Source organism: Chelonia mydas, chromosome 14 (assembly GCF_015237465.2).
Source record: "Chelonia mydas isolate rCheMyd1 chromosome 14, rCheMyd1.pri.v2, whole genome shotgun sequence".
In the NCBI taxonomy this organism is placed as follows: domain Eukaryota; kingdom Metazoa; phylum Chordata; order Testudines; family Cheloniidae; genus Chelonia; species Chelonia mydas.
Window position 1 is genome coordinate 30,876,148 of NC_051254.2, and position 26,227 is coordinate 30,902,374.

Here is a 26,227-nt window from a genome sequence, read left to right on the forward strand (position 1 = left end):
GAAGTGAGCTGTAGCTCACAAAAGCTTATGCTCAAATAAATTGGTTAGTCTCTAAGGTGCCACAAGTACTCCTTTTCTTTTTGCGAATACAGACTAACACGGCTGTTACTCTGAAACAGGTGTCATGTAACATCCTGTCTCCCTAGCTCCCCCTCATGGCAAGACCAGGCATTGCAGCACTCAGCCTCAGTTTTCCCCTCCTCAGGCTCTCGAACAGGAACTTCACAAATTCCTCCTTCCAATAATGCCCTCTTTTGGGCTCCTTTATGAAAACAAACATCAGCCTTTCAAGTCCAAGATCAAGCCCTCCGAGTCCAGACCTGCGAATGTCCTACAGACTGGAAATTTTACACTGAAGATCTTCCACCATCACCAAGGCTCCTCTCCCCTGGTCACCTTCAACAATGGTCACACCGTGTCCTTACTAACCAGAAGAAAACATAGATTTGGCCCCCTTTCTGGGCACCCCTTCTGCATGTTCTTCCCCCTATTCCCAGGCGCTGCAGGGTTCTTCCTTGATCTCTTAGCTGAGCTCAGGCTCCCAGGCAGCCTGTTCCCTGAAGGGCCCTTTTCCCCAGCAGGCTCACACCATCTCTCCTCCCAGGGACCTCCCTTCTGCTTCCTTACTGACACCTACCATTGCTGCATCTCATTAAAGGGGCAGAGCGCCCTGTTATACACCAGGATAGTTAAAGCAAGGTAGCTTTTGTGTGTGGCTAAGGCCTGAGGGGCAGATATTTAATGGGATTTAGGCCCCTAACTCCCATTGATTTCCAAAACCTAAACACCTTTAAAACCCTGGGCCTGTTTTTCCAACTCTTATTGTGGAGGAGAAAAGCTGGAAAACAAACCTTAAGGGCTCAAGCACCAAACGGCAAAGAAAAAGACCCCAGAACGTATTGCCTTTCTACAGAGTGAGGGATTTTTCAGCTGATTGGCAATGCCGCTAGCTACTTTTCTAGCACCCGCTCATAAGAAGTTTTGCAGACTTGGAAGCACGGCTGGGTGGGATAAAATCTGCATCTGGTTTGTTTGGCAGCATCCAGACATGGCTCCCCACGATGGGTTGTGCATGTAAGCGATTGTCGCCCCACTCTTCAAAGATCTTTCAGGGCCACACTTCCACTGAAATCACTGGGAGTCTGACCCCGAAATACCTTGGAAGATCTGTGGCTGAGTGAGTTCACTGACTCCCCTTAATTTCTCTAGGGGTTTGCCACCTGTAATCAGAAGGGGGAGTTGTAGCAACCGGGTGTATTCTAGAAATTGTGTGGGAACCGTCAGCTGCTGCATCCCTGGAGAGAGACAGCAACAAAACAGAGAGTGGATTCTGGGGACAAGGCAGAGATGCCTGGACTGAGAGTGCTGCAAAACAGATCTGTCTTGACACTATTTCTTCCTGGAAAACAGGATCTTGTGCACAGTTCATAAATAAGCTGCACAAGAGAAAACACCCTGAACTCCACGCCACAGATTTTCCATCCAAATGGGAGCCATCCTGTATGGCTTTCAACCTCAGCTCTCTCTAAACAAAAGCTGCAGATCAACTGTTGTTTTTAGCATGCCTCTCTCTCTCTCCCTAAAGTTAGCTTTTACACATGTATCATTTCTATTTGTAAGTGAGGAAACGATCCTGAACTTTCCTAGCTTCTGCACTACCCCAGTGAAATGGGCTAGCGAAAGGGTCTGATTCCTCACTCCCACTCCCTTTATCCATTGGCCTGGCTGACCTTGAGGGCTCCGCTTCCTCCCTCCCATGTGGCAGAGTCCTTGTAACCCTGACAAGGCTAGGCCCAGGGTTCCTGGGGGGCTCGACCCCCAATCTTGTCACGGTCACATGAGCACTTCCTACTCCAGGGTGCTGTCTCCACACACCGGCCGCTTCCCTGGCCAACTGATCATTGCATTAAGTTCAAACCAAATACAATTTATAAATCAGTAGGAAACAGTAAGAAAAATAAGGAAAAAATGGGAAAAGTTAAAGAAAACAAGTAACCCTGCTCTGTGACACAGGGACATCACAAACAGCTGTCTCTGGAACATAAAGTTCACAATCTGTTCCTCACACGTCCCAGGCCTCCTGCCCAGACCCTGACTTTGCTGCAGGGATGCTGCAGGTCAGACACTTGCTCTGGCAGTGGCCACATGCCCTCAGACCCGAGGAGGCAAGACCCTTCTCCCCAGCATGGGCCCTCCCATCGGGGTCACATCCCCCGCTTCGAGTCCGGCCTGCCAGACCTCTTGGCTGATGATGTCTCCCTGTGCTGGGCCCTCTGCCCAGGGACCCCTGCTGCTCACTGCACTCAGTGCCGGTGTTACTGGTGGCACGGCAGGCATCCATTCCCCAGCTCTGGGCCCGCAGCTCCCCGTTGTAGCTCAGTCCTGGTATGGGCTGCTTCAGTTCCCAGCTCTGGCTCCGGCTCCGCTCTGCCTCCTCCACCTCGGTGCTTCTGCAGCTCTGCTCTGCTCCTCTCCCCTTAGCTCTGCCCTGCTCCGGCTCAGCTCACACAGAGGATGTGCCCCGGGCTCCTGGCTCCCTCATTGGCCTGCCTCCCTGTCAATCAGGCTGACCCAGAGCTCTGGCCTCTCCCCATTGACCCTGGGAACTGTCAGTCTCAGGGTCTTGATTTCTCATTGGCCCTTTCCCTTTCTTTTGGTACTGGAAGAGGGCCAACCAAAAAACCCCACTAAGTTTCAGTAAGGGGCCAACAGTTCCCTTACCTATTCATCATCATCTACAAGCATCTTTCTAGACACAGCCAGGGTTGGTGGAGGGAGCCCAGCGTGCCTGGACTGTGTGCCATTACTGGGTCCCCAAATTAGCATGCTTCAGATTATATCTTTGGCTGAAAAGAATAACTCATGCTGAGGTAGTGTTGCCGGCACCCAGTGCCGAGAGGCTGAACAACAGCTGGAGTTGGTTCGCTACCTGGTGTGCTACACCCAATAATCACAACGGGGTGGAGAAGCAGAAAAGTTTATTTGAAGCTTCAAAAAGGTACAGGGAGATTTGAATCTCAAATCCTGTACCCAGAGCAGGAAGTTACACAGGCTTTTATACATCCTTTTTCCCAGCATACTTATCCAATAGCAAGCTGCCCTAAGTATCCATATAGCCAGCCAATCCAGTTCCCAGATAGTTCCCTGGTTCTCTGTATCATTTGTTAAACTATACATAAAGCTGCTTTATTCAGCATTGTTCTTCCATATCTCCCCTGTGTGGCCTTGCTTAGTTTCAGGCAGTCTGACTCTGCAACATATTGTTGCAGATTCTCAGCATAACTGCTGTGTGTGCCTCCAGGCGGGGGGGCCAAGGACACTTGGGCCTAGTACGCAGAGCTGCTGCCAGTGCCTCCAGGCGGGAGGGTGGGGCCAAGGACACCTGGGCCTAGTGCGAGGGGGCTTCATCGACATTCGTGGTCTTCCATCCCCTCGAGTTACCTAGTGGCCATGCCCCAGTGTCCCCAACAGTAGGGTTGCCACCTTTCTAATTCCCAGTAATTGGACCCCTGAGGCCCGACCCCGTCCCACCTCTTCCCCCACAACCCCACCCCTTTCCCTACCTCTTCCCCAAGACCGGCCCCTTCTCCGTCTCTTCCTTCCAAAGCCCCACCCCCATCACTAGTTCCTTTCCCCTCCTCCCCACGTTGCTCGCTGGATCATCTCAAGGAGTCTGGAGTAGGAGGCAGCAGGGCTGAGCAGAGGCTGGTGCGGGTTAATGACCTGATGCCTCCCCCTACCCCGTGGTAACTGAATTTTTTGGTTTGGGTGCCATTTAGAGTTGCCAGGTCCCAAAAACCAGATTCCTGGCAACCCTAAATAGGTCCTGGACACAGAAGCCCAAAACCGGACTGTCCAGGTAAAATCAGATGTTAGGCCTAGGTTGGTCCCCTCTTAGTGACTCTGGAAGGCCTTGACAGGAAGCCAGGATTTTATCCTCCATAAACCAGGAGTTGGACTGCAGCTTCCAGAACTGCATAAAAAGGATGGTGCCTACTGGGGGTGATACAAATTGCAGGCGCCTAGGAACGAGCCCTGACATCATAGGGCTGCTATAGTTGCTGGTCTGTGTCTGTGAGCTGGTCTGGTGCTGGTCAAACTTTCTACCTTGCTTCTTTCCCAGAATTTTAGACAGAATCTTAGAGCCATTTCCATGGGATTTTGTCACCTTCTTTACCAGACCCACTAGATTTAAAGGCCTTTATTCTCACAAGTGACTATAGACCATGGGTAACCAATGTTATGAGCTGGGTAAAACCTTGTTGTGGGCGTGGCTTAAAACCCCCATTTGGGTTAAAGCCCCATTGGATTAAAACCCCAAGGGTGTGAACTCACCCTTCAATTAACATAACTGTGAACATAAGCCCCACCTAAAACACGAGGTGTGTGTTAACCCACCCAAGAGCTTTTTGGCTACATCTCACGGTGGCTTGTCTACACTTCAAACTCTGCAGCTGCGCTCCTGTAGGGGTTCAGTGATGATGCTACCTACGCCGACAGGAGGGGTTCTCCCAACAGCATAGATACTCCACCTCTGCAAGAGGCAGGAGCTAGACTGAGGGAGAATTCTCCCGTCAACTGAACGCTGTCCACACCAGGAGTTGGGTTGGTTTAATTGTATCACTCAGTGGTGTGGATTTTTCACACTTCTGAGCAATGTAGTTATGCAGATCTAATTTCCTAGTGCAGATCTGGCATGAGTGAGAGAGAGGCAGAGGCAAAAAGCAAGAAAGCATAAGCATAGCCTCTAAGCAGAGTTTAACTTTGGCAAAAAAGCTAGAGGGAGAGCTTTTCGTACCATTGGATAAAGAGGATTGGGGCTGGAAACTAAGAAATTGCTCTTTTTCTTCTTGGCTCCTTCTGTGTTCAGAGACACGGGACTTTGCACATCCTTTGTAAATAAATAAAACTGCATCAGTGAAAATATCAGACACCATCAGTTTCCATTTCCAATGGGAACATCCCCAGGGCCTGAACTTTGATTAACTGCTCAGGTTGAAAGGGGCCACAGCCAAGATGAGACACTGTAAAAGGGCAGGATTTCCAGAAAGTGTTATCATCTGCTCTCTGTAAATCAACCTTCTTTAGGGGGACATTTACAAAACCCTAAGGGGTTTAGGAACACCAGTCTCATTGAAACTCAATGGGATCAGTGCACCTAAAGCTCTCTGAGTGTCTCCTGCTGTGCCTCAAAAACTGAGGCATCTAAAAATATTTGCCATCAGATTATTTTGTTCTGCTGCTCTTGAAAGGTATCAAATTTGTTTTAGAAATTCTCCAGTCTTTGACAGATTTTTTTCTTTCTTTTAAAAAAAATTTTTTTTGCAACTGAAACAAACCAAAAATGTGGTATTTTTTGTCATTTGGAACAATCCCACCAATATGATATCTGCTGGGAGAGCAATACAGCGGTGCACAGACAATCCAGGAAGTTTTTGGAAAGTGTAGGGGACAATTTCCTGCTGCAAGTGCTAGAGGAACCAACTAGGGGCAGAACTCTTCTTGACCTGCTGCTCACAAACAGGGAAGAATTAGTAGGGGAAACAAAAGTGGATGGGAACCTGGGAGGCAGTGACCATGAGATGGTTGAGTTCAGGATCCTGACACAAGGAAGAAAGGAGAGCAGCAGCATATGGACCCCAGACTTCAGAAAAGCAGACTTTGACTCCCTCAGGGAACTGATGGGCAGGATCCCCTGGGAGAATAACATGAGGGGGTAAGGAGTCCAGGAGAGCTGGCTGTATTTTAAAGAATCCTTATGGAGTTGCAGGAACAAACCACCTGTATGTAACCCTTCTGCCTGTCAGAGTTGGCAGCAACAAGGGCCGGGTTCAGTATCTAGGGGTTCCGTTTCAATAACACAATGCAAAACTGGCTCAAACACCAACCCAGTGACCTGGGACAATTACATACCAACCCCCGGGTGCCTCTAAGAAGCAATACTTCCCTTCTCGCAAGCACAGAGTCTGAGTGTAGCAAAAGCCTTTTAATAAAGAAGGGAAACAATGCGGCATTATGTTGGGGAAACACCACAAACAGGATTCATAACAACAACCATGAGCAAAAGACCCACGCCCAAGCAAGTTTTGCAGTGTACTTTTCCCTTCAGGGTCTTAAGTCCAGCAACCCAATAGTCACCCCCTCCCCCCAGTTTCTGTCCTTAGTCAGTGCAGCCCCTGAGAGTTCAGAAATTCATCTGCAGAGTTCACCTCCCAGCCTGGGTGGAAGTGGAGGGAGATATGGAGTGGGGTGGGGGGCATCTTACATGCTCTGCTGCTCGGGTCGACAGCCAAGTGCCACACCTCTCCATGGGGTTCTGCTGCAGCCTTCACTGCCCGCTGTGCCTCTCTGCCAGCCGCCCTGCTATCTGCTCCACTCCACTCTCCAGGCCTCTTCGCTAGCCGTCCTGCTGTCCGCTCCTCTCCGCCAGCCGCCCGGCTATCCGCTCCGCTCTCCGCATCCTGCTGTCCACTCACCAACTTGTCTTCAGGCCCGCCCCCTTAACACAGCTCTTAGTGATCTCAGCTCTTAGTAACTTCAGCTCTCAGTGATTTTTAGCTGGTAGTAGGGGAGCTTCAGTGCTGGTGCACCACTAGCCCCAAGTAGATCTAATGCTTAGACCTAAGTATCAGTGATTTCAGCTCTGCTGCATGTAATAAGACTCCAAATGGAGCCAAAATTAGCTGTGGTATTACACAGGGAAAAGAGAAGAGGTCAAAATATCATTTAAGGTCCTCAGAAGGGGCCCACACTACAAGAAGGATGTGGAAAAATTGGAAAGAGTCCAGCGGAGGGCAACAAAAATGATCACAGGGCTGGAGCACATGACTTATGAGGAGAGGCTGAGGGAACTGGGATTATTTAGTCTGCAGAAGAGAAGAATGAGGGGGGATTTGATAGCTGCTTTCAACTACCTGAAAGAGGGTTCCAAAGAGGATGGATCTAGACTGTTCTCAGTGATGGCAGATGACAGAACAAGAAGCAATGGTCTCAAGTTGCAGTGGGGGAAGTTTAGGTTGGATATTAGGAAAAACTTTTTCACTAGGAGGGTGGTAAAGCAGTGGAATGGGTTACCTAGGGAGGTGGTGGAATCTCTTTCCTTAGGTTTTTAAGGTCAGGCTTGACAAAGCCCTGGCTGGGATGATTTAGTTGGGGATTGGTCCTGCTTTGAGTAGGGGGTTGGACTAGGTGACCACCTGAGGTCCCTTCCAACCCTTATATTCTATGACTCTATGATTAAGCTGGCCAATCAAAAATTGCAATGAGGGGAAAATAACTCCTTCCCACCCCTCAGTGGGAAATAAAATCTGAAAAACAAACAAAAAAGTAAATGAAAATGGAAAATACTTACTGCTAAATGAAAATGTTTCCACCAAAAATTTTCAAAAAAATTGATAATTTTGAGAATGTCAAAATACTTTTGAGAAAATTTCTGTCTTTCAAAAATGGAACTTCACTGGCAGAAAACTGGAACGAAACATTTCTACTGGTTCTAGTTATGATTCACCCTTCTGGAAACAGAAGAATCTCTGTGTTAACGCGAAGGGACATCACCTTCATTCAATATTCTTGATCTTTCTTGGACAAATAATTAAAGATCCAATCTCTGTTCCCTGAGAAGCAGTGTCTTTGAAAATGACTTTACCATGAGCTCCCAGTGTGATGTTATTGCTAAAAGGGCTAATGAGATCCTTGAATGCATGAACAGGAGTAGCAAGTAGGTGTAGGGATGTGATATTATCTGACATGTAGCATTAGCAAGATCACTGCTGGGATGCTGTGTCCAGTTCTGGTGTCCACACATGTTGAATGGTCACGGAGGATGTAGAGAAGAGCTACAAGAATGATGCAAGGCCTGGAAAAGAGGCCTTATAATGGGATGCCAAAGGAGCACCATCTGTTTAGCTTACTGAAGGGAGGGTTAAGAGAAACAGTGATCATGGTCTATGCCGTCTCAAGGCAAATTGAAATCCAACGGCTGAAAGTTGAAGTTGGCAGGGTTCAAACTGAAAATGAGGTGCGCATTTTTAACCCATTGGAACAGCTTCCTGAAGGACGCAGTGGATCCTCCATCACTCGGAGTCTTTAAATCAAGACTGGGTGTCTCTTGTTAAGGGTACGTCAACCCTGAAATTGGTGGTGTAATTACAGCCTGGGTAAACAGACTCGGTGCTAGCTTTAATTTAGCTAGAGTGGGTAACAACAGCTGTGAAGGCATGGCAGCCCAGACCCTGGGGCAGGCTAGCCAATTCATAGTGGGCTTGTACTGGGGCTGCCATGTCTTCATTGCAACTGTTAGCCATGCTAGCTAAACTGAAGCCAGCATGGGTATGCCTTCCCAAGCTGCCATCACACCTTAATTTGCAGTGCCAACCTGCCTTGAAAGATCTGTTCTAACTCTACTGCAGGTTATGGACTGGATGCAGGAATCCCCGGGTATGATGCAGGTGAAACTACATGATCAGAATGGCCCCCTTCTGGCCTTAAAATCTATGGCTATATAAATCAGATCCTCTTTTTGACCCTGATTCAGCAAGGTATTTAGCACACCCCTAACTTCATGTGTGGGAACAGCTTCATTGAAGTCAGTGGGCTCCCTAATGTGTTGAATGAGGGACTTTCCTTGAGTTATGCTGCCCTCAAGTGTTCATGAGTCATCAGAAGCATTGGGCATGCTGAAGTGAGCATGCATGAAATGATCTAACCTGTGAATATTGGGAGCAATTCAGACATCGACATGGCATTGCTGTGTCTATACCATGCATGCTGACTGCTAACGTTACCATCACGTAAGCATCACCCCCTTTGCTGAAACAAATCTCATGGGATTTTTATTAAGTGACTAATGTTTAGACATGAGCTGCCTTTACACTGAAATAAGAGCATCCACACAGGGGTTTGCACTGGTTTAACTAAACGAGTTTATATGCACACCTTTAATTAAACTGGTTTAGACAAGCTCTTAGTGTAAATAAGACTCAGGCCCAAAGGAGTCCTCTTTGAAAGCTGCTGTCTGTATGTATGAAGTCACCAAGGACTTGTCTACACCAAAAAGCTGCACCAGTATAACAAGGTGTGAATTGAAACTGGTTTTGATAAATAAGCGCAAACCCTGGCATAAGAGCTCTTATTCTGAAATAAGACTGTCTTATTCTGCTAACTTTCCAACCACAGTGGGGGAATCAGGCCCCTTTGTATCAGATCCTCAACTGGTATAAACTGGCACACTTCTGTTGAGTAGCTACGCCCATTACACCCACTGGCTCTTGCTAGGAATATGTACTGCCTGAGTAGCTCACAGACATTAAGTTCTCCACACAGCATCCCTGAGAGTCAGGGAAGTATTATTCCCATTGTGGGGAACTGGGACCCAAGGAGCCAAAGACACACCCAAGGAGTCTGTAGCAGAGTCAGGATTTAAACCCAGATCTCCTTAGTTCTAGGCCAGCAGTTTAACCACAGTGTTGCTAATCTGCCCTGCAAGGTGCTGTTAGGAAAGTGGGGCTAATCCCGTCTCTAGCAGAGAAATAACTGAACACAGACCCAAGATATTTCCCCCCCTTGTCTATTTTATTCACAATACAAACACAGTCCCAGCTCCCCTTGACCAGAGATGGACCCGACAGCAAGGACAGCAGTGGAGCTTATGTCGAGTGAACATCATTCCCAGAACTCTAGCTAAAAAGCTCAGGGTTCAAGCCCCCATGCTAAACTACTACTCTACCTGGGCTCCTTGCTCCGGAGATGGGATTCTATGGCTGAAAGGAGACCTGCAGTGGATTGGAAAACAAAACCAGACCTGTGTCTTTGTTTCCTGGTGACGCAGAGCAAAGGCTGGAAAGATTTTATTTTTTGTAACTACATGTGTCTTTTTGGCTGCTTGTTTTTTACCTCTGAAATGTCAGGCATGTCAAGCCACATCTCCCCTGGCTAGGCTGGATGTCTTGTTGGGGCCTTAGAGATATCGATAGTGAGTCTTCATTGCAATATTTTTGAGCTGAGATGCCTAAAGCTTGGCTCCAAAATCCACATTTAGGCACCTAAAAATTACCTAATATATTAAATAATATAATTATTTAGGTGCCTAAATATGGACAGAGGAACCCACTGTTAGGCAAGCTTTTCAAACAGGGCTGCCTATAATCGTTAACATTGATTTTCTTTTTTCACAGGTGTTGAATAGGTACTGGAATGAAACAGGTATTAATAAAAAACCAAAAAGTTTTACAATAGGCTGGTCAAAAATCCCTTCTCCTTCCAATTGCTCAATTTCCATTTTCTTGGGATGTCCTCTCTTCACTCGTTCTCCCAGGCACTGTAGAGTCTTCTACGGTAAACTAGACCAGAATTTCTAACATAAAAAACAAGCATAAAAGAAAGCAAAATCCCTTTGCAGGTCACCTTTAACTCCAGCCAATAGCCCTTTTCTGCTTGGGCCATCGCTCAGCAGCATGTGTCGCTCCAGCCCAGCCAGGTAACCAAGTGTCCAGTCAAAGCCAATGCCCAGCTAGGATAACACACTCTGGGGCTTCCCAACCGGCCCCATGTGAAAGGGCTGCTGCCTCCATGAGGGACGTAGGCTTTGTTGTCCAACATTTCCCACTATTGCGAGGGCCAGTTCAGCTCCACCTGTGGTAAGAATGGGGTGAGTGCTACTTTAGGCAGGGCTCCAGGAACAGACCAGTATTTGAAGCACTGTGTTGACATGCACAGAATTAGCTTACACAGAAAAGTGCTTAACATGCTGGTAACCACAAGTACTCAGTCTACATTAGGGCTCCCACTTCTCACATCAATGGAAAACAGAACCAGTGGTAGCAGCGGAGGGACACTTTCAGGCCTTGTCTACACAGAGTTTTTGGACTAGATTAGCTATATGGGATAGGAGTTTGATTTTCCATCAGAATAGTACAGTGGGTACAGCCCCTAGTGCGGAGGCAGTTATATTGGCATAAAGATGTCTTATGATGGTAGAGTTTATTCTCCTTCCTTTATGGGAACAGTTATACTGAGAGACGACACCTTTGTACCAATACAACTCATGTGATCTTTGCCAACTGCTCCATCTCAAGTGTTGGGACAAGATCAGCAATGAGGATATTTGTAGCCAAACCCAGCAACTGCTTTCATCAGCCCTGGTTCAGTTTCGGTGGCTTTCTTGGTACTGATGTATTATTAGGATGAATTAATAATACTAATGAATACTCCTCGGGGAATTCTGCACAACTGTGCATTCGCAGAATTTATGTCCCCCACAAATTTCTTTCCTTCCCTGCAGAAAAATGACTTTCTGATGGGGAAGCAAAGGGAAGCCACAAGAGAGATCATGAGACCCTCCCCAGCAGTATGTTTTGGGTGCCCAGGGAAGCTGGCAGAGAGGTAAATCACTGTGGAGCAGGAGGCAGAACTGAGGAAGACCCGGCTGGTGACTCCTACCCTGTGCCAGGCTCAGCTGCTAGTCTGGGTTGGGCTGTGGAGGACGGGACTTCCTCTTCCTCTGCACAGCATCCAGGTCCGGCTCAGACCCATCCCCAGATTTCTCCCACAGCTGCAAGAAGCTCTGCAAACTCCCTTCCCTGCCACTTCCTGCACTCATCGCTCCACAGCTGCAGGGGGAGGGATAACTGTACAGAGAGCTTCTCCCCGCATCCACCCAACCCCTGTGCATCCAGACCCCCTCATATCCAGATCTTCCCGCTGACATTCACCCCCCTGCACCCAGAACCCCCCAACGAGCCCCACTCCCACTATACCCGGACCAACCCAACGAGCCACCTACACCTTGATCCCTACCCCACCAAGTCCCAACCAGTCGCACATGGATCCCTACCCCACTGAGCCCCACTCCAGCATCTGGACCGCCCACTGAGCCCCACATACCCAGACCCCCCTGCCAAGCTCTATCCCCCTATGCCCAGACCCCCCCTGTTGAGTCCCAACCACCTTCACCTGGATCCCCTGTTAAAGTCCCATTCCCACTGCACCAAGAACCCCCCAACAAGCCCCTGTGCATCCAAATCCCCTCCACACCTGGATCTCCCACTGAGCCGTCCACACCCAGATTGCCCCACAGAACCCTCTCAACCCATAACTGGATTCCCCCCACACTAAGATCCTGCCTTGCTTAGCCTACCTGGTGCATCTGGCACGGAGGGGCAGGGCCATGGGGTGTTTCTGGGGCAGGCCCTGTCCTTGCGCTATGTCAGGATTGGGTGAAGCCTCACTGCTGAGTCTGTGTCCCGGGAGGGAGCTGCACAGTGATCTCCCACCTCCGTACAGCCAGTGGCCAATGCTCCCTAATGCCATGCTGGAGACTCCACATTTATTTGACAAATAAAATTTTCAGAATTTTAAAATATTGTGCACAGAATTTTAATTTTTTTGGCGCAGAATGCCCTCAGGAGTAATAATGAATTACGAAGTGCGGTTACCAAGGAACACTGCTACACAGCTAGCGATCAAGTGGTTGTCAAAGACTTTGATAAGCTCACCAGTGACGGACATAGACTGACCATCCAGCAAGACCATACTGAGGATCTAGCTACAAATTGATTCAGGTGGCGCTCCATCTGCAGGGAGGTTACACCACTTTGGGATTTGCTGTGATGATTTTGATAACATTCATACTAAAGGGGGTGAGGGTTATAGTGCTTTAACTGTACCCATCGAGTTTAAAAGCAAGTCAACTTTGATGCATAGACAAGGCCGAAGCCTACTGTAGAGAAAGGGCTAATCTATCACTGGGCATAAATGGGCAGAAATCCCTGGATGTCCACTGACACCAACAAAGAATCTAACCTCTAACAACAACAGATTTCCTGGTATGTAAATACCTCACAGATCCTTCCAAAAAGTGCAGCTGATGAAGCTCATGATCTTCTGAGCCCCAGCTTGGATAGCTAATTTCAGGAGTGATTAGCTTTCTTCCTTTACAGAAACTCACCCCCTCCATATCCCTAGAACAGTGGAGAGCAGGTTTTTGTCCCTCGTGCTCTGAATTAGGATCGGGACTGGCAGGGCGTGTGTCTAAGGGAGATTTTCACACACGCAGGAAGTCGCTTGGAAGTCAACAGCCCCAGACTGCTCCATGGAGCTGGCAGAGGGCTTTGCTGAGGTGTTTGCCCCAGTCATCTCCTGCAGCTGTGAACTCCACAAGTTAATCACACTCTACCCTAAGGTTTTCTGTCTCTCATTCCTGCTGGAGTCAGGTGCATTACACACCAAGCTCTCTCCACTTCCCAGGCTCTCTCCATGCTGAGTCCCCTGCATTTCCCCTCCTGGATGGGATGGCTTGTGGGGGGTTCCATGTGGCAGAGTTTCTTCTCCTCCTGGGTCCTGTCTGATCAGGAGGCAGGGATAGGGCATGGAAACCCAGAGAAGGAGTGGCAGTAAACTTGGTCCCATCCTCCTCAGTCTGGAGACCCCTAGCAGTGCCATATCTGCCCCACCAGCCCAGTCCACAGACATGCCAGTCCTCCATCACCCACATCCCTCTCTTGCTCCCACCGCACAGACACTCCAATCCCCAAACACTTCATTTCCCCTCCCAGTCTGGTTCCCATCTTCCTCGCCACCTCCTGCCCCACCTGCCTGATCCCCAGATACTGCCTCCCGCCCCAGCTCCGATCACCCATTCGCCCTTGCCTCCACACTCCTGTAACTGCACTAACCCCAGTGGGGTTACTCCTGGTTTACACTGGGGTGAGCGAGAGGGGAATTGGCCCCAGTTACTCCAGTGGGGTTATTCCTGATTTACACCAGAGTGAATGAGAGGGGAATCAGCCCCCATGACGCCGGTGAGTATATTCCTGATTTACACCGGAGCGAGCGAGAGGGTAATCCGCCCTCAATCACACACCATTTAACATTCTCCCTCTCTTATTTCCACCCTGCCCAGCCCCCTAGTACAGCCACCACTCTGCTCTACCTCCTACCTATCCTACCTACCTAATCTACCTTATCTACCTATATCCTCAGGGCTGATCCAGACCCCCATCGACGTGGAGCCCTTCAAGGGGCTCCAGACTGGGACCTTACACTGCACCCGTCCCTGTGGCCCCAGAATGCCCACAATGGGGTTGCCCACTGCTCTCCTAGAGGTCTCAGCTACCCCTGCAGGTCGGCGATCCCCATGGTCAGATCCCTGTGAGGTAAGCCCCACTAACGCTCTGGCTGGCAGTGCATGGGGTTCACTCCCGTGCCCAGAGAGGGGCAGCCAGGTCCAGGTGAGCTAAACCTCCAGCATGGGGGGGTTCCTCTCCCAGGTAAAGGGGGAAGAGGAGTTGATCTCTAGTAGGATGCGATCTCCTCCAGCGGCTTCTCCTCGGTGTGGCTCCTCAGGTGGCGGTACAGGTGAGAGCTGACACTGAAGCGCCGTCCACACTGGGGGCAAGGGAAGGGCCGCTCTCCAGTGTGGGTGCGCCGGTGCTTGGCCAGAGCGGAGCCGTCAGCGAAGGCCTTTCCGCAGTCGGGGCAGGCATGGCAGGGGGCTTCACCTGCGTGGGCCCGCCGGTGCTTGTGGAAGTGCAAGGTGCTGTTGAAGCTCTTGCCGCAGTCGGCGCAGACGTGGGGCTGGCCGCCGGCATGGGTGCGCTGGTGCCGGTAGAGGTGGGAGGTGCGGCCAAAGCGCTTGCCGCAGTCGCCGCACTGGTAGGGGCGCTCCCCAGTGTGGATACGCTGGTGTCGTTCCCAGTGGGAGCTCCAGGAGAAGCTCTTGCCACAGTCGCCACAGCGGTAGGGCTTCTCGCCGCCGGTGTTGGCAGCGGCGGCACCGTGCAGGCTGCGCCGGTGCCGGGCATACTGCGCCCTCGCCCCGAAGCTCTTGCCGCACTCCTCGCAGTGGAAGGGCCCATCGCCTAGATGCAGGCGCTGGTGCTTGACCAGGGCCAGCCCATCGCCAAAGCCCTTGCCACATAGGGTGCATTTGTAGGGGCGCAGGCCGGTGTGGGTGCGCTGGTGCCGGTCGAAGTGCAGGGTGCTGTTGAAGCTGCGCCCGCAGTAGGTGCAGATATAGGAGCGGCCCCCAGCGTGGGTGCGCTGGTGCCGGTAGAGGTGGGAGCTGCGGCTGAAGCACTTCCCGCACTCGGGGCACTGGTAGGGCTTCTCGCCTGTGTGGATGCGCTGGTGCCGGTCGAAGTGGGAGCTCCAGGAGAAGCTCTTCCCACAGTGGGTGCACTGGAAGGGCAAGCGCCCCGTGTGCAGCCGCTGGTGGGTCACCAGTTCTGTGTTGCGCCGGAAACTCTTGCCGCACTCCTCGCACTTGTATGGCAGCCCCCGGGGCCGAGGAGTGGCGGGGTTGGGGGCGCTCACTGGCACCGGCGGTGGGGAGCTCTCGGGGCATGGGCAGGTCCGCTCGGCGGCATGGGCCCGCTGGTGGCGGTAGAGGTTGGAGCTGACATTGAAGCTCTTCCCGCAGTGCAGGCAGCAGAAGGGTTTCTCGCCGGTGTGGGTGCGCCGGTGCTTGCTGAAGTGCGAGCTGCAGCTGAAGGTCTTGCCGCACTCGCCACACTCGTAGCTCTTCTGCAGCACGATGATGCTCTTGAAGTTCTGGAAGCTGGCGCCAGCTGACTTGCCCCCGCCGCCCCGCCGCTGCGCCGGCTTCCCGGGGGAGTCAATCTGCTGCACCACCGTCCAGCGCAGGCTCTCACAGTCTGGACCCTGCTCCTCCGGGCTCCTGGCCCCAGCCCCCTCCAGCCTGCCCAGCAATGCTGGATCCAATTCCACGATCTCGGGGCCTTCCTCCCCGGGATTCTCCTCCTCAGTCTCACTCGCTGCCCTGTCCCCGGCTGGGGTAGGGAGAGAATCCGCACAGGAGTCAGGCCCTGCACAGGGGAGTGGAGGAACAAACCCAAATAACTGCTGGGGCACACTGAAAGACCAGAAGTCAAATCTGCCCTCCCCCCACCCCAAACCCTTCCCTAGAGCAGGGAGAAGAGGGGACCCACCCTGCCTCAACTTCCATCTGCAGGTTCAGGGAGAAGGGAGCTACTGCTAGGGGTCAGGCTGGGTGGATGGGAAGCCCGGAGGATACACCTGCTGGAGACATGATCCTGAGGGAGCTGAAGGGGATTCTCACATTGATTTAACTCTTTCCTCACTTCTCGGGCTCTTATTTTCATTGAGCTTTGGGATACATGGTTCTTCCCCTTGTTCCCTTAGGGCGACCTCAGTCAATAGTGGGATTGGATAGATGTTTGCCCTGTCTTCTCACCCTCACTCTTGCCTAGATGTCCTCCCAACTCTGCTTCTCTGGTGGAAACCTGTCCCTTTACTCTGTCCCCAGGAGTCTGAGGGGAGTCTGTCCCTTTCACCACACAACCATCCTCCTTCCCATTGTTCTGAGTTCTGTGGAAGGGTCCACAGGAGAACACTACTCAGAAGCTGACCTGGCAGCTGCAAAGACCCCACAGCCTCCATGGGATACTTACTCAGAATCACCAGGGGATCATCGTTCTCCTGTATGCCACCCCTGCACAAAGGTTTCTGATCAGGATCCACAGCAGCCCACTGATCCATGGTGAGATACACAGACCTCGAAAGCCACTAGCCCCTGAAACAAGAAGCATCCCCTCCTCTCAGTTCCACAATCCCATAAGGGCCTGGGATTGCTGCCCCTGCACCAGTCTGCTCGCACTACTGCTAAAGTCTACATAAACCCAAATGACATGCCTTGTTATTTCAAGCCCAGACCTGTACCCCATGTCATGAAACAAAATGGGGCAGAGCCCTTGGCCTTTCACTGTGACCCAACCCCACTGAAACAGGTGACCATCTGCAAAAGTGTTCACAGATGCTGCCTAGTGGAATCTGGGAACATTTAAAAGGTTTATAAAAAGGTTTTAAAGTTTTTGCAAAGTTTCATATAGTGAGAGTTTGGGTGTCTATAAAAAATTGGGGGCCAGATCCTCATCTGGTGTAAATCAGCTGTGGCTGCACTGAAGCCAAGTGAGGCAGACTGATTTACACCTGCTGAGGATGTGACCCGGTCTCTCCCTAGAGCCGGAAGGGCAAGGCAAGTGGGGAAGCTCATGCATGCATTTTAATAGCAGCTGGCTGGAAGAGGGGAGAGGATCTGCTAAAGCAAGTACCTGAAATCTTTGCAGGTGCAGGCAGCAGGCAATGCAGGGAGGGCAGGTGCAGGGATTGGGGCATATATGGCTTTAGAATTCAAAGGTGAAGAAGACACAGAGATTCCCAACTCTCCTTGAAAGACAATGGGAGTCAGGTACCGATCTCCCTAAACCTTCAGAAATCCCAGCCTTTCTACCGAGCTAGGGTATTTCCTAACAGGGTAGCTGAAGAAGAAATGGACCAGTGCCGAAAGGAAGACTCCGAACAAAAGCCCTAGCATGCAGGAAGGAACTTTGCTACCAGTGACAACGTGACCTCAGGAATCACTCCCCGTGGGGCAAATTTTTGCTAGTACCAGTGGGAGTTACCAAACTTTTGGTTAATAAACCAGTGGCTAACAGCTATTGTTCCGCTGGCTGGCTCGGCTCCTGCAGGGGCTCAGGGGAGCCAGAGCCTGGGGGTGTCAGTGAGGGGACTGGTAGAGATGGGGGCCGTGTTTTTTTCTGCCCAGCTCCAGCCCTTTTCCCCCGGGGTCTCTCTCAGTTACCTGCAGGCTCCGGCTCGGGAGCTGGTGTCGGCAGAGCCCGGGGCTGCTCTAGGACGCCAGGGCGACCAATTGCAACAATGAGAAAGTCCCTGGCTGGCAAGATCACACCTCCCCGGCGCAGCCCGGCTTCCCGGCTCACAATGGAGGCAGCCTGATTTCTTTGCAGCTGCAATGAAAGAGAGCCAGCCCCACCACGGGCTGGGGGGATCCCTCTGTTCTGTATTGTCCCCCCTTCCTGTCTCCCCTCCTCCCACCCAGCACCTAGCTACAGCCACTCTCAGCTGCTCCATCCCCTTCCTGTGTCCTTCCCCATACCCAACCCGGGCTGCAACAAACCCGGGCGCTATAGGACGTTTTCTCACGGCACTGAGCGGCCCGGGGAAGCCCCGGCCCCTGCCGCCCGACATCAGCTCCCTGAACCGGAAGCTCCAGGTAATTGAGAGCGAGCGAACTCGGGGAAAGTGCTGGGGATGGGCAGGAAAGTGACTCGGGAAAGGGCTGCTTTCTACCACCCCGGAGTCCCAGCGCTGCCGCTGCCCGCCCGGACACACCCCGGCTCTGCCTGCCCGTAGCGCCTGCATCAGCCCAAGCAGCCCTGGGAGAGCTAACGCGCCCCCCCCCCCCGACCAATGCAACAATAAGCCCGTCTCCCCAGCCAGAGAAAGGAAGAGGGTAAGGCGACGGGAAGGGGCAGCAGGAGCAATCTGGGGAGGGAGGTTCCCGGCTCGCAGCCCTGCCCAGCCCCATTCCCTGCAGCACCCCGGGCAGATTGACTTCCCTGGGACAAGGGGAGGCGCAGGGAGAGGAAAAGCCAGTTCCTGCCTCTGCCTGGTCCCCGCGCTGCAGGGGACCATGTGTGTGTGTGGGTGTCCCTGGGGTCAGGGCTTCTCAACCTTTTTCTTTCTAAGTCCCCCCCCCCCCCCCGCTATAAAAACTCCATGGCTCAGTTGTGCCACAACCATTGTTTTCTGCATATAAAAGCCAGGGCCAGCGTTAGGGGGTAGCAAGCAGGGCTATTGCCCAGGGCCCCACACCACAGGGGGCCCCTGTGAAGCTAAGTTGCTCAGGCTTTGATTGGGCCCTGGGTGATGGAGCTTGGAACCCCAGGCTTTAGCCCCATGCAGTGGAGCTTTGGCTTTCTGTTCTGGACCCCAGCAAGTCTAACACTGGCCCTGCTTGGTGGCCCCCCTGCAGCCTGCTCATGGTCCCCCAGGGGGCCCTGGAGCTGTGGTTGAGAACCACTGCCTAGGGTTGCCAACCCTCCAGGAATTAAAGATTCATAGTTAAAGATTCTGTCATATGAGGAAACCTTCAGGAATACCTCCAACCAAAACTGGCAGCCCTAGGGATCGCCCAAAGTGGCACCTTCGATTCTGCATTTTTCTAGCATTTGGTTCAGAAACTCTTTTACTGGCGGGGGAGCGGGGTTAATATAGGGAGAGGGGCTGGATCTGCTCTATAATAAAACGACTGAGCATAGTCCCAGGGTTGCAGAGTGTCTGTCTGCAGGGAAAGGCCAGGGGAACCCGGGGTGTGAAATTGACTAAAGCCCCTTCCAAAACCTCTCCAGTCACCCTTCTCCTCATGACAGGCTGCAGAATCACATCTGCTTTTTGTTCCAGCTCCTCCCCTCCTCCCTGGCAGGTTGGGCTCACTTGAGCATCATCGCTAGGAAGTTTCAACCCAAGACTTCTTAGCCCTGCCATAGCCCAAATATGGTCCCTACCGCTACCAAGAGAAAGGAGACCAGAGAAATGGGAGTGTAGGGAGCTCATGATGTGCCTGGCTGTGCTCCATTAGAATAAAGAACCTGCCCCAATCCTGTATCCCTGCTGTCAGTGGTTTACTACATTTGTAAGGCCAGAGAAGCCATTCAGGGGGAGATGACTGTCTGGTACTCACCCAGAAATGAGGGTTGGCTTGGTGGGGAGGCTAGAAAGAATCATATGGGAATGTGTAACCATCACTTTAAGGGAGGGACATGTAGGAGAGAGAGAGCAGAGGGACCGACTTAGGGTTCCTGTGGCTGAGCTGATGGGATTGTGGCTGGGACAGCAGGTTCTGAATGAGGGTCTCTGGCTGTTTCAGGGACTGTTGAGGAGGCGGCTGTGTATTCCACCGAGGGGCAGTGAGTGAGCTAATCTGGATCCCACGGACGAGATGCAGGAGAACTATGAGAATGTGATCTCACTGGGTAAGGATCCCTGCACCCTCTGGTGTTAGAAGGTGAGGGTGAGGGGAGGGAGGTGTGTCCTCCAAAGTGCCTGGGTCAGATTCTCCCCTCCCCTGTAGCCTTCAGGGGGATCAGCCCCATAGTCCCCAGAACCCATTTGAGAGAGCCTGTCCCCTCCATGCCTCCCAGATTCAGGAACATAATATTGGTGGTGCTAATATATGGATTGATCCCTGGCTGAGGTTCTCTGGCCCTTGTTAGGCAGGAGGTCAGACTAGATGGTCATAATGGCCCTTTATGGTCTTTAAATCTATGAGTCTCCTCCTCTCCAGGGCTTTCTATGTGGTGGTGCAGGCTTAGCTACTTGTCCAGACACACAGACAGTGTCGCTGCACCTCCCCTTCCCAGGACTGGCTCCACCTATAGGCAAGGCTTTGGAGTGGAGCCCGCGGAGCAGCTCCAGAGCAATGGAGCTGCAGGTTTTTGCGTGGAGCTGGAGCAGAGCCGGAGCACAGCTCCAGAGCCCTGCCCATAGGGGCAGGTTTAGACACAGATGAGGGGTTAAACACTTAGTGCTGTGACTGCATCATCATATCCCCTGGTCTATGGGGAATGATCCCTCCTCCTCCAGCAAAATCTGCCCCTCCCACTCCATGAGCAGATTCCTATCTGTTTTGATGCCAGGTCCCCCCAGCCCAGAGTTAAAATAGTAGCATGGTCATTGTAACAAATGACTATTTCTGCAGCATCATTGGGATGCTAGATACTTTATAGAAATAGAAGAAGGGATGATTCTTTGCCCTCAGAAGTTCACAGTATGTTGCAAACTGGGCGGGGGCGGGGATAACAACAGACAAAGGGTGGAGGAGAGCTATGCTAAATAAAGATTCTGAGATCCATTTAGCTTTCATTGCCATTGCATCATTTTAGTGCCAGATTAATTTGTCCTTCCCCTTGGTTTCTTATCCTGGGAGGATTATACAGAGTTTTGCTTTAGCAGGTTAGAGATTTCTTAGGTTACTAGTTTAGCCCTCCTTTCCCCCTAAACAACATCACCATCACTGTTAGGAGGAAACGGTTAAGGTTGAAGGTGTATCTCAGATGAGAGGCCCTGATTCCCAGAAAATGCATCCGATGAAGTGAGTTGTAGCTCACGAAAGCTTATGCTCAAATAAATTTGTTAGTCTCTAAGATGCCACAAGTACTCCTTTTCTTTTTGAGAAAATGGATTGTAATTAATTTCCACAGGCTAATTCTTCTACCTCCAGAAGGAGCTCAGAAGAGTGAGGGTCAGATCCTATTTAGATTGGAAGCTCATCAGGGCATGGGCTATATCTTACTCTGTGTCTGTACAGTGCCCAGCACAGTGGGGACCCTGATCTAATTTGGGATCCCTAGGTGCTACTGCAATACAATTAATAATAATTAATGAAGTTAGCAAGCTAATCCTGCCAGTTGCTGTAAATCAGCAGGCGCCTGCCAGTTTATATTAGCTGAGGATCTGGCCTTGAATGTCTCAAGCTCACCAGTTACTACTGGCAGCACTTCACTCCTGCTGTATATTTCATCTACATTAGCTATCACCCCTGCTTCTTGCACCTCTCCACCCAGCCTAACTTTAATCACTTTTCATTTGCACAAATACATGTAAATTAAAGAGCATATTAATAATGATTGTAAAATCCCATCTCCGATAACTATTTCCTAATGTTTTTTGTTCACCAGTTTTCCACTTGTTTTAGTGTTGATTTCTCTCTTGCCATATTTCTTTATACTATTTTATTTTCATTTGATTCCGAATCATGAATGGTGCCCAGACACTGGCTCTGAACCCCCTGAGAATGATTTAATGTTATAAACCCAAAACTGCATTTGTACCAAGTGGCAGATCATAATCATCCATATATCAGCCTCCACTGAGGCCTTCTACTTCTCTTCACAGCCCAGGAGAAACAAATGCAGCATATCTTGAAATTTAGCAAATCTGGGCCATTTTGGAGTTTGTATATGTATAATTAATGTGCAAATGAAGAGTCGCCATACAGCCTGAATGTATAGAGACACCCTTGTTTTCCCTTGTTGTCCCTGTGTCTTGGGAACTTCTTTTGGAATTCTAGAAATGTGCCAGATTTTAATTTCATCAGACAAAATATTTGGGTTCGTTTATAGTTACAGAGTGTTTGTTCCAGATGTGTTGCTCTAGTGGTAGAATTGACTCTGTGTTTGCCTGGCTGGCGGAATCAGGTTTCAGGTGATGAATGGTGTTTGGAGTGAGGAGAAAAGTCGAATGAGCATAGATCGTCTCAGAGCTGTTCTTTTGCTCAGAGTGAATGCTAATGACACTCGGTCAGAATCTCATGATAAACTCATGCAGACACTGAGTTACTGAGAACCATCTTTTACTCCCACGTGGCTGTTGAGTTGGAAGCAGTCAGTAGCAAAATCAGCCCATTTTTTTTTTTTTTTTAAGTTCACTTGTTTTTGCACTAACTATTTTGTGACTCTAAAAAAATTCATCACAAAAGTGCTCTGGTTTTTTATTTTTTTTTCAAGTATAATCAGCTTAAGGCATGAGGTATAGAAAGAGTTGTAAAGTAAAAAATAGAAATAATTAAGACTAACAATTACTAATAAAGAAATATGAAGTAAACAGAGAGATCATATGCACTGGAAAGGGCAAATATAGTGTCCATCTATAAAAAGGGAAATAAGGACAACCTGGGGAATTACAGACCAGGCAGTTTAACTTCAGTACCTGGAAAGATAATGGAGCAAATAATTAAGCAATCAGTTTGCAAACACCTAGAAAATAATAAGGTGATAAATAACAGTCAGCATGGATTTGTCAAGAACAAATCGTGTCAAACCAACCTGATAGCTTTCTTTGACAGGGTAACAAGCCTTATGGATCGGGGGAAAGTGGTAGATGTGGTATATCTTGACTTTAGTAAGGCTTTTGATGCTGTCTCGCATAACCTTCTCATAAACAAACTAGGGAAATACAACCTAGATGGAGCTACTATAAGGTGGGTGCATAACTGGTTGGAAAATCATTCCCAAAGAGTAGTTATCAGTGGTTCACACTCATGCTGAAAGGGCATAACAAGTGGGGTCCCGCAGGGATTGGTTCTGGGTCCGGTTCTGTTCAATATCTTCATCAATGATTTAGTTAATGGCATAGAGAGTACACTTATAAAGTTTGCAGACAATACCAAGCTGGGAGGGGTTGCAAGTGCTTTGGAAGATAGGATTAAAATTCAAAATGATCTGGACAAACTGGAGAAATGGTCTGAAGTAAATAGGATGAAATTCAATAAGGATATATGCAAAGTACTCCACTTAGGAAGGAACAATCAATTGAACACATACAAAATGGGAAATGACTGCCTAGGAAGGAGTACTGCGGAAAGGGATCTGTGGGTCATAGTGGGTCACAAGCTAAATATGAGTCAACAGTGTAACACTGTTGAAAAAAAAGCAAACATCATTCTGGGATGTATTAGCAGGAGTATTGTAAGCAAGATACGAGAAGTAATTCTTCTGCTTTACTCTGCGCTGATTAGGCCTCAACTGGAGTATTGTGTCCAGTTCTGAGTGCCACATTTCAGGAGAGATGTGGACAAATTGGAGAACGTCCAGAGAAGAGCAACAAAAATGATTAGAGGTCTAGAAAACATGACCTATGAGGGAAGATTGAAAAAATTGGGTTTGTTTAGTCTAGAAAAGAGAAGACTGAGAGGGGACATGATAACAGTTTTCAAGTACATAAAAGATTGTTACAAGGAGGAGGGAGAAAAATTGTTCTTAACCTCTGAGGATAGGACAAGAAGCAATGGGCTTAAAATGCAACAAGGGACGTTTAGGTTGGACATTAGGAAAAAATTCCTAACTGTCAGGATGGTTAAGCACTAGAATAAATTGCCTGGGGAGGTTGTGGAATCTCCATTATTGGAGATTTTTAAGACCAGGTTAAAACACCTGTCCGATATGGTCTAGATAATACTTAGCCCTGCCTTGAGTGCAGGGGACTGGACTAGATGACCTCTCAAGGTCCCTTCCAGTTCTATGATTCTATGATTTCTATATTTGATTGACCAAAATCATAGAATCGTAGAACCGTAGAAGATTAGGGTTGGAAGAGACCTCATGAGGCCATCTAGTCCAACCCCCTGCTCAAAGCAGGACCAACACCAACTAAATCATCCCAGCCAGGGCTTTATCAAACCGGGCCTTAAAAACCTCTAAAAATAAATCTTAAGGCCTTAGTTCTCCAAAGATTTATGTATGTGCTTAACTTCGTTTACTGTGGGTCAGATCCTCAGCTTGTATAAATCGTCACAGCTCAGTTGAAGTCTATGAAGATACAATAGTTTACGCCAGCTGAAGATCTGTCCCTGTGAGTTGTGCCATTGAAGGCAATAGGGGTTTTACCTCTGGTTTCAATGGGAGCAGAGTAAGGCCAATGCTGAGCCCTTTTGAAAATCTTGTCCTTAGTGTATCAAAAAAAAGGGGGGGAGAGAGATTTGTAAGGGAAAAGTCAAATGCAAATGGAAAATCCTTTTCTGACTTGATGGTGGGAAACACATTCTTAAAGCTAAGGATCTAAATGAACAGATGTCCACATATATATTTAATTATGTCTCTAACTTGAAGTCATCTACATCTGTTTACTGTATCAGGAAGATATATTGCTCTATTCGAGTATCCCATAATGGATGACAGCCACAAACAAATTTACTGTATATACTGGAGTACCAACACCACAGGATTTTTTGTAAAAATGCGGAATCCTAGAATCATAGAATATCAGGGTTGGAAGGGACCTCAGGAGGTTCATCTAGTCCAACCCCCTGCTCAAAGCAGGACCAATCCCCAACTAAATTATCCCAGCCAGGGCTTTGTCAAGCCTGACCTTAAAAATATCTAAGGAAGGAGATTCCACCACCTCCCTAGGTAACGCATTCCAGTGTTTCACCACCCTCCTAGTGAAAAAGTTTTTCCTAATATCCAACCTAAACCTCCCCCACTGCAACTTGAGACCATTACTCCTTGTTCTGTCATCAGCTACCACTGAGAACAGTCTAGATCCATCCTCTTTGGAACCCCCTTTCAGGTAGTTGAAAGCAGCTATCAAATCCCCCCTCATTCTTCTCTTCTGCAAACTAAACAATCCCAGTTCCCTCAGCCTCTCCTCATAAGTCATGTGTTCCAGTCCCCTAATCATTTTTGTTGCCCTCCGCTGGACTCTTTCCAATTTTTCCACATCCTTCTTGTAGTGTGGGGCCCAAAACTGGACACAGTACTCCAGATGAGGCCTCACCAATGTTGAATAGAGGGGAACGATCACGTCCCTTGATCTGCTGGCAATGCCCCTACATATATATCCCAAAATGCCATTGTCCTTCTTGGCAACAAGGGCACACTGTTGACTCATATCCAGCTTCTCGTCCACTGTAACCCCTAGGTCCTTTTCTGCCGAACTGCTGCCGAGCCATTCGGTCCGTAGTCTGTAGTGGTGCATGGGATTGTTCTGTCCTAAGTGCAGGACTCTGCACTTGTCCTTGTTGAACCTCATCAAATTTCTTTTGGCCCAATCCTCTAATTTATCTAGGGTCCTCTGTATCCTATCCCTACCCTCCAGCATATCTACCTCTCCTCCCAGTTTAGTGTCATCTGCAAACTTGCTGAGGGTGCAATCCACACCATCCTCCAGATCATTTATGAAGATATTGAACAAAACCGTCCCGAGGACCGACCCTTGGGGCACTCCACTTGGCTGCCAACTAGACATGGAGCCATTGATCACTACCCATTGAGCCCGACAATCTAGCCAACTTTCTGTCCACCTTATAGTCCATTCATCCAGCCCATACTTTAACTTGCTGGCAAGAATACTGTGGGAGACCATGTCAAAAGCTTTGCTAAAGTCAAGGAACAACACGTCCATCGCTTTCCCCTCATCCACAGAGCCAGTTATCTTGTCATAGAAGGCAATTAGATTAGTCAGGCATGACTTGCCCTTGGTGAATCCATGCTGACTGTTCCTGATCACTTTCCTCTCCTCGAAGTGCTTCAGAATTGATTTCTTGAGGACCTGCTCCATGATTTTTCCAGGGACTGAGGTGAGGCTGACTGGCCTGTAGTTCCCAGGATCCTCCTCCTTCCCTTTTTTAAAGATGGGCACTACATTAGCCTTTTTCCAGTCGTCCGGAACTTCCCCCGATCGCCATGAGTTTTCAAAGATAATGGCCAATGGCTCTGCAATCACATCCGCCAACTCCTTTAGCACTCTCGGATGCAGCACATCCGGCCCCATGGACTTGTGCTCGTCCTTCTTTTCTAAATAGTCCCGAACCACTTCTTTCTCCACAGAGGGCTGGTCACCTCCTCCCCATGCTGCGCTGCCCAGCGCAGTAGTCTGGGAGCTGACCTTATTC

At 49.6% G+C, this 26,227-nt stretch overlaps 2 protein-coding genes across 11 annotated transcripts in view; one reads left to right on the forward strand and one right to left on the reverse strand.

Moving 5' to 3' along the window:
• Positions 1 to 7,133: 7,133 nt before the first annotated feature.
• On the reverse strand, positions 7,134 to 17,913 carry LOC102934367 (zinc finger protein 436). 2 transcript variants are annotated; one of them, XR_005227527.2, is made up of 4 exons: positions 17,618 to 17,796; positions 16,428 to 16,549; positions 12,834 to 15,821; positions 7,134 to 10,629 (listed from the first exon to the last, which is right to left on the reverse strand). XR_005227527.2 is itself a non-coding variant. In XM_027832797.3 (3 exons), the coding sequence occupies exons 2-3, from the start codon at positions 16,513 to 16,515 to the stop codon at positions 14,290 to 14,292; spliced, it is 1,620 nt and encodes a 539-aa protein (XP_027688598.1). In that variant the 5' UTR covers positions 16,516 to 16,549; positions 17,618 to 17,913; the 3' UTR covers positions 12,357 to 14,289. The 2 variants fall into 2 exon arrangements, 1 of the variants encoding a protein (XP_027688598.1); XM_027832797.3 differs by lacking the exon at positions 7,134 to 10,629 and having other exon boundaries at positions 12,357 to 15,821; positions 17,618 to 17,913.
• Positions 17,914 to 17,918: 5 nt separating this feature from the next.
• LOC114022086 (zinc finger protein 345) overlaps positions 17,919 to 26,227 on the forward strand; it is a 42,655-nt gene continuing 34,346 nt past the window's right edge. For 3 of the 9 annotated variants that reach the window (XM_037913508.2, XM_043528692.1, XM_043528693.1), the window contains exons 1-2: positions 17,919 to 18,049; positions 19,706 to 19,811. In XM_037913508.2, coding sequence (XP_037769436.1) covers positions 19,778 to 19,811 — 34 coding nt within the window. In that variant the 5' untranslated portion in view covers positions 17,919 to 18,049; positions 19,706 to 19,777. Of the gene's footprint in view, positions 18,290 to 19,702; positions 19,812 to 26,227 lie in introns of those variants that run through there. The other 6 variants (XM_043528690.1, XM_043528694.1, XM_037913511.2 and 3 more) reach the window with 5 other exon arrangements.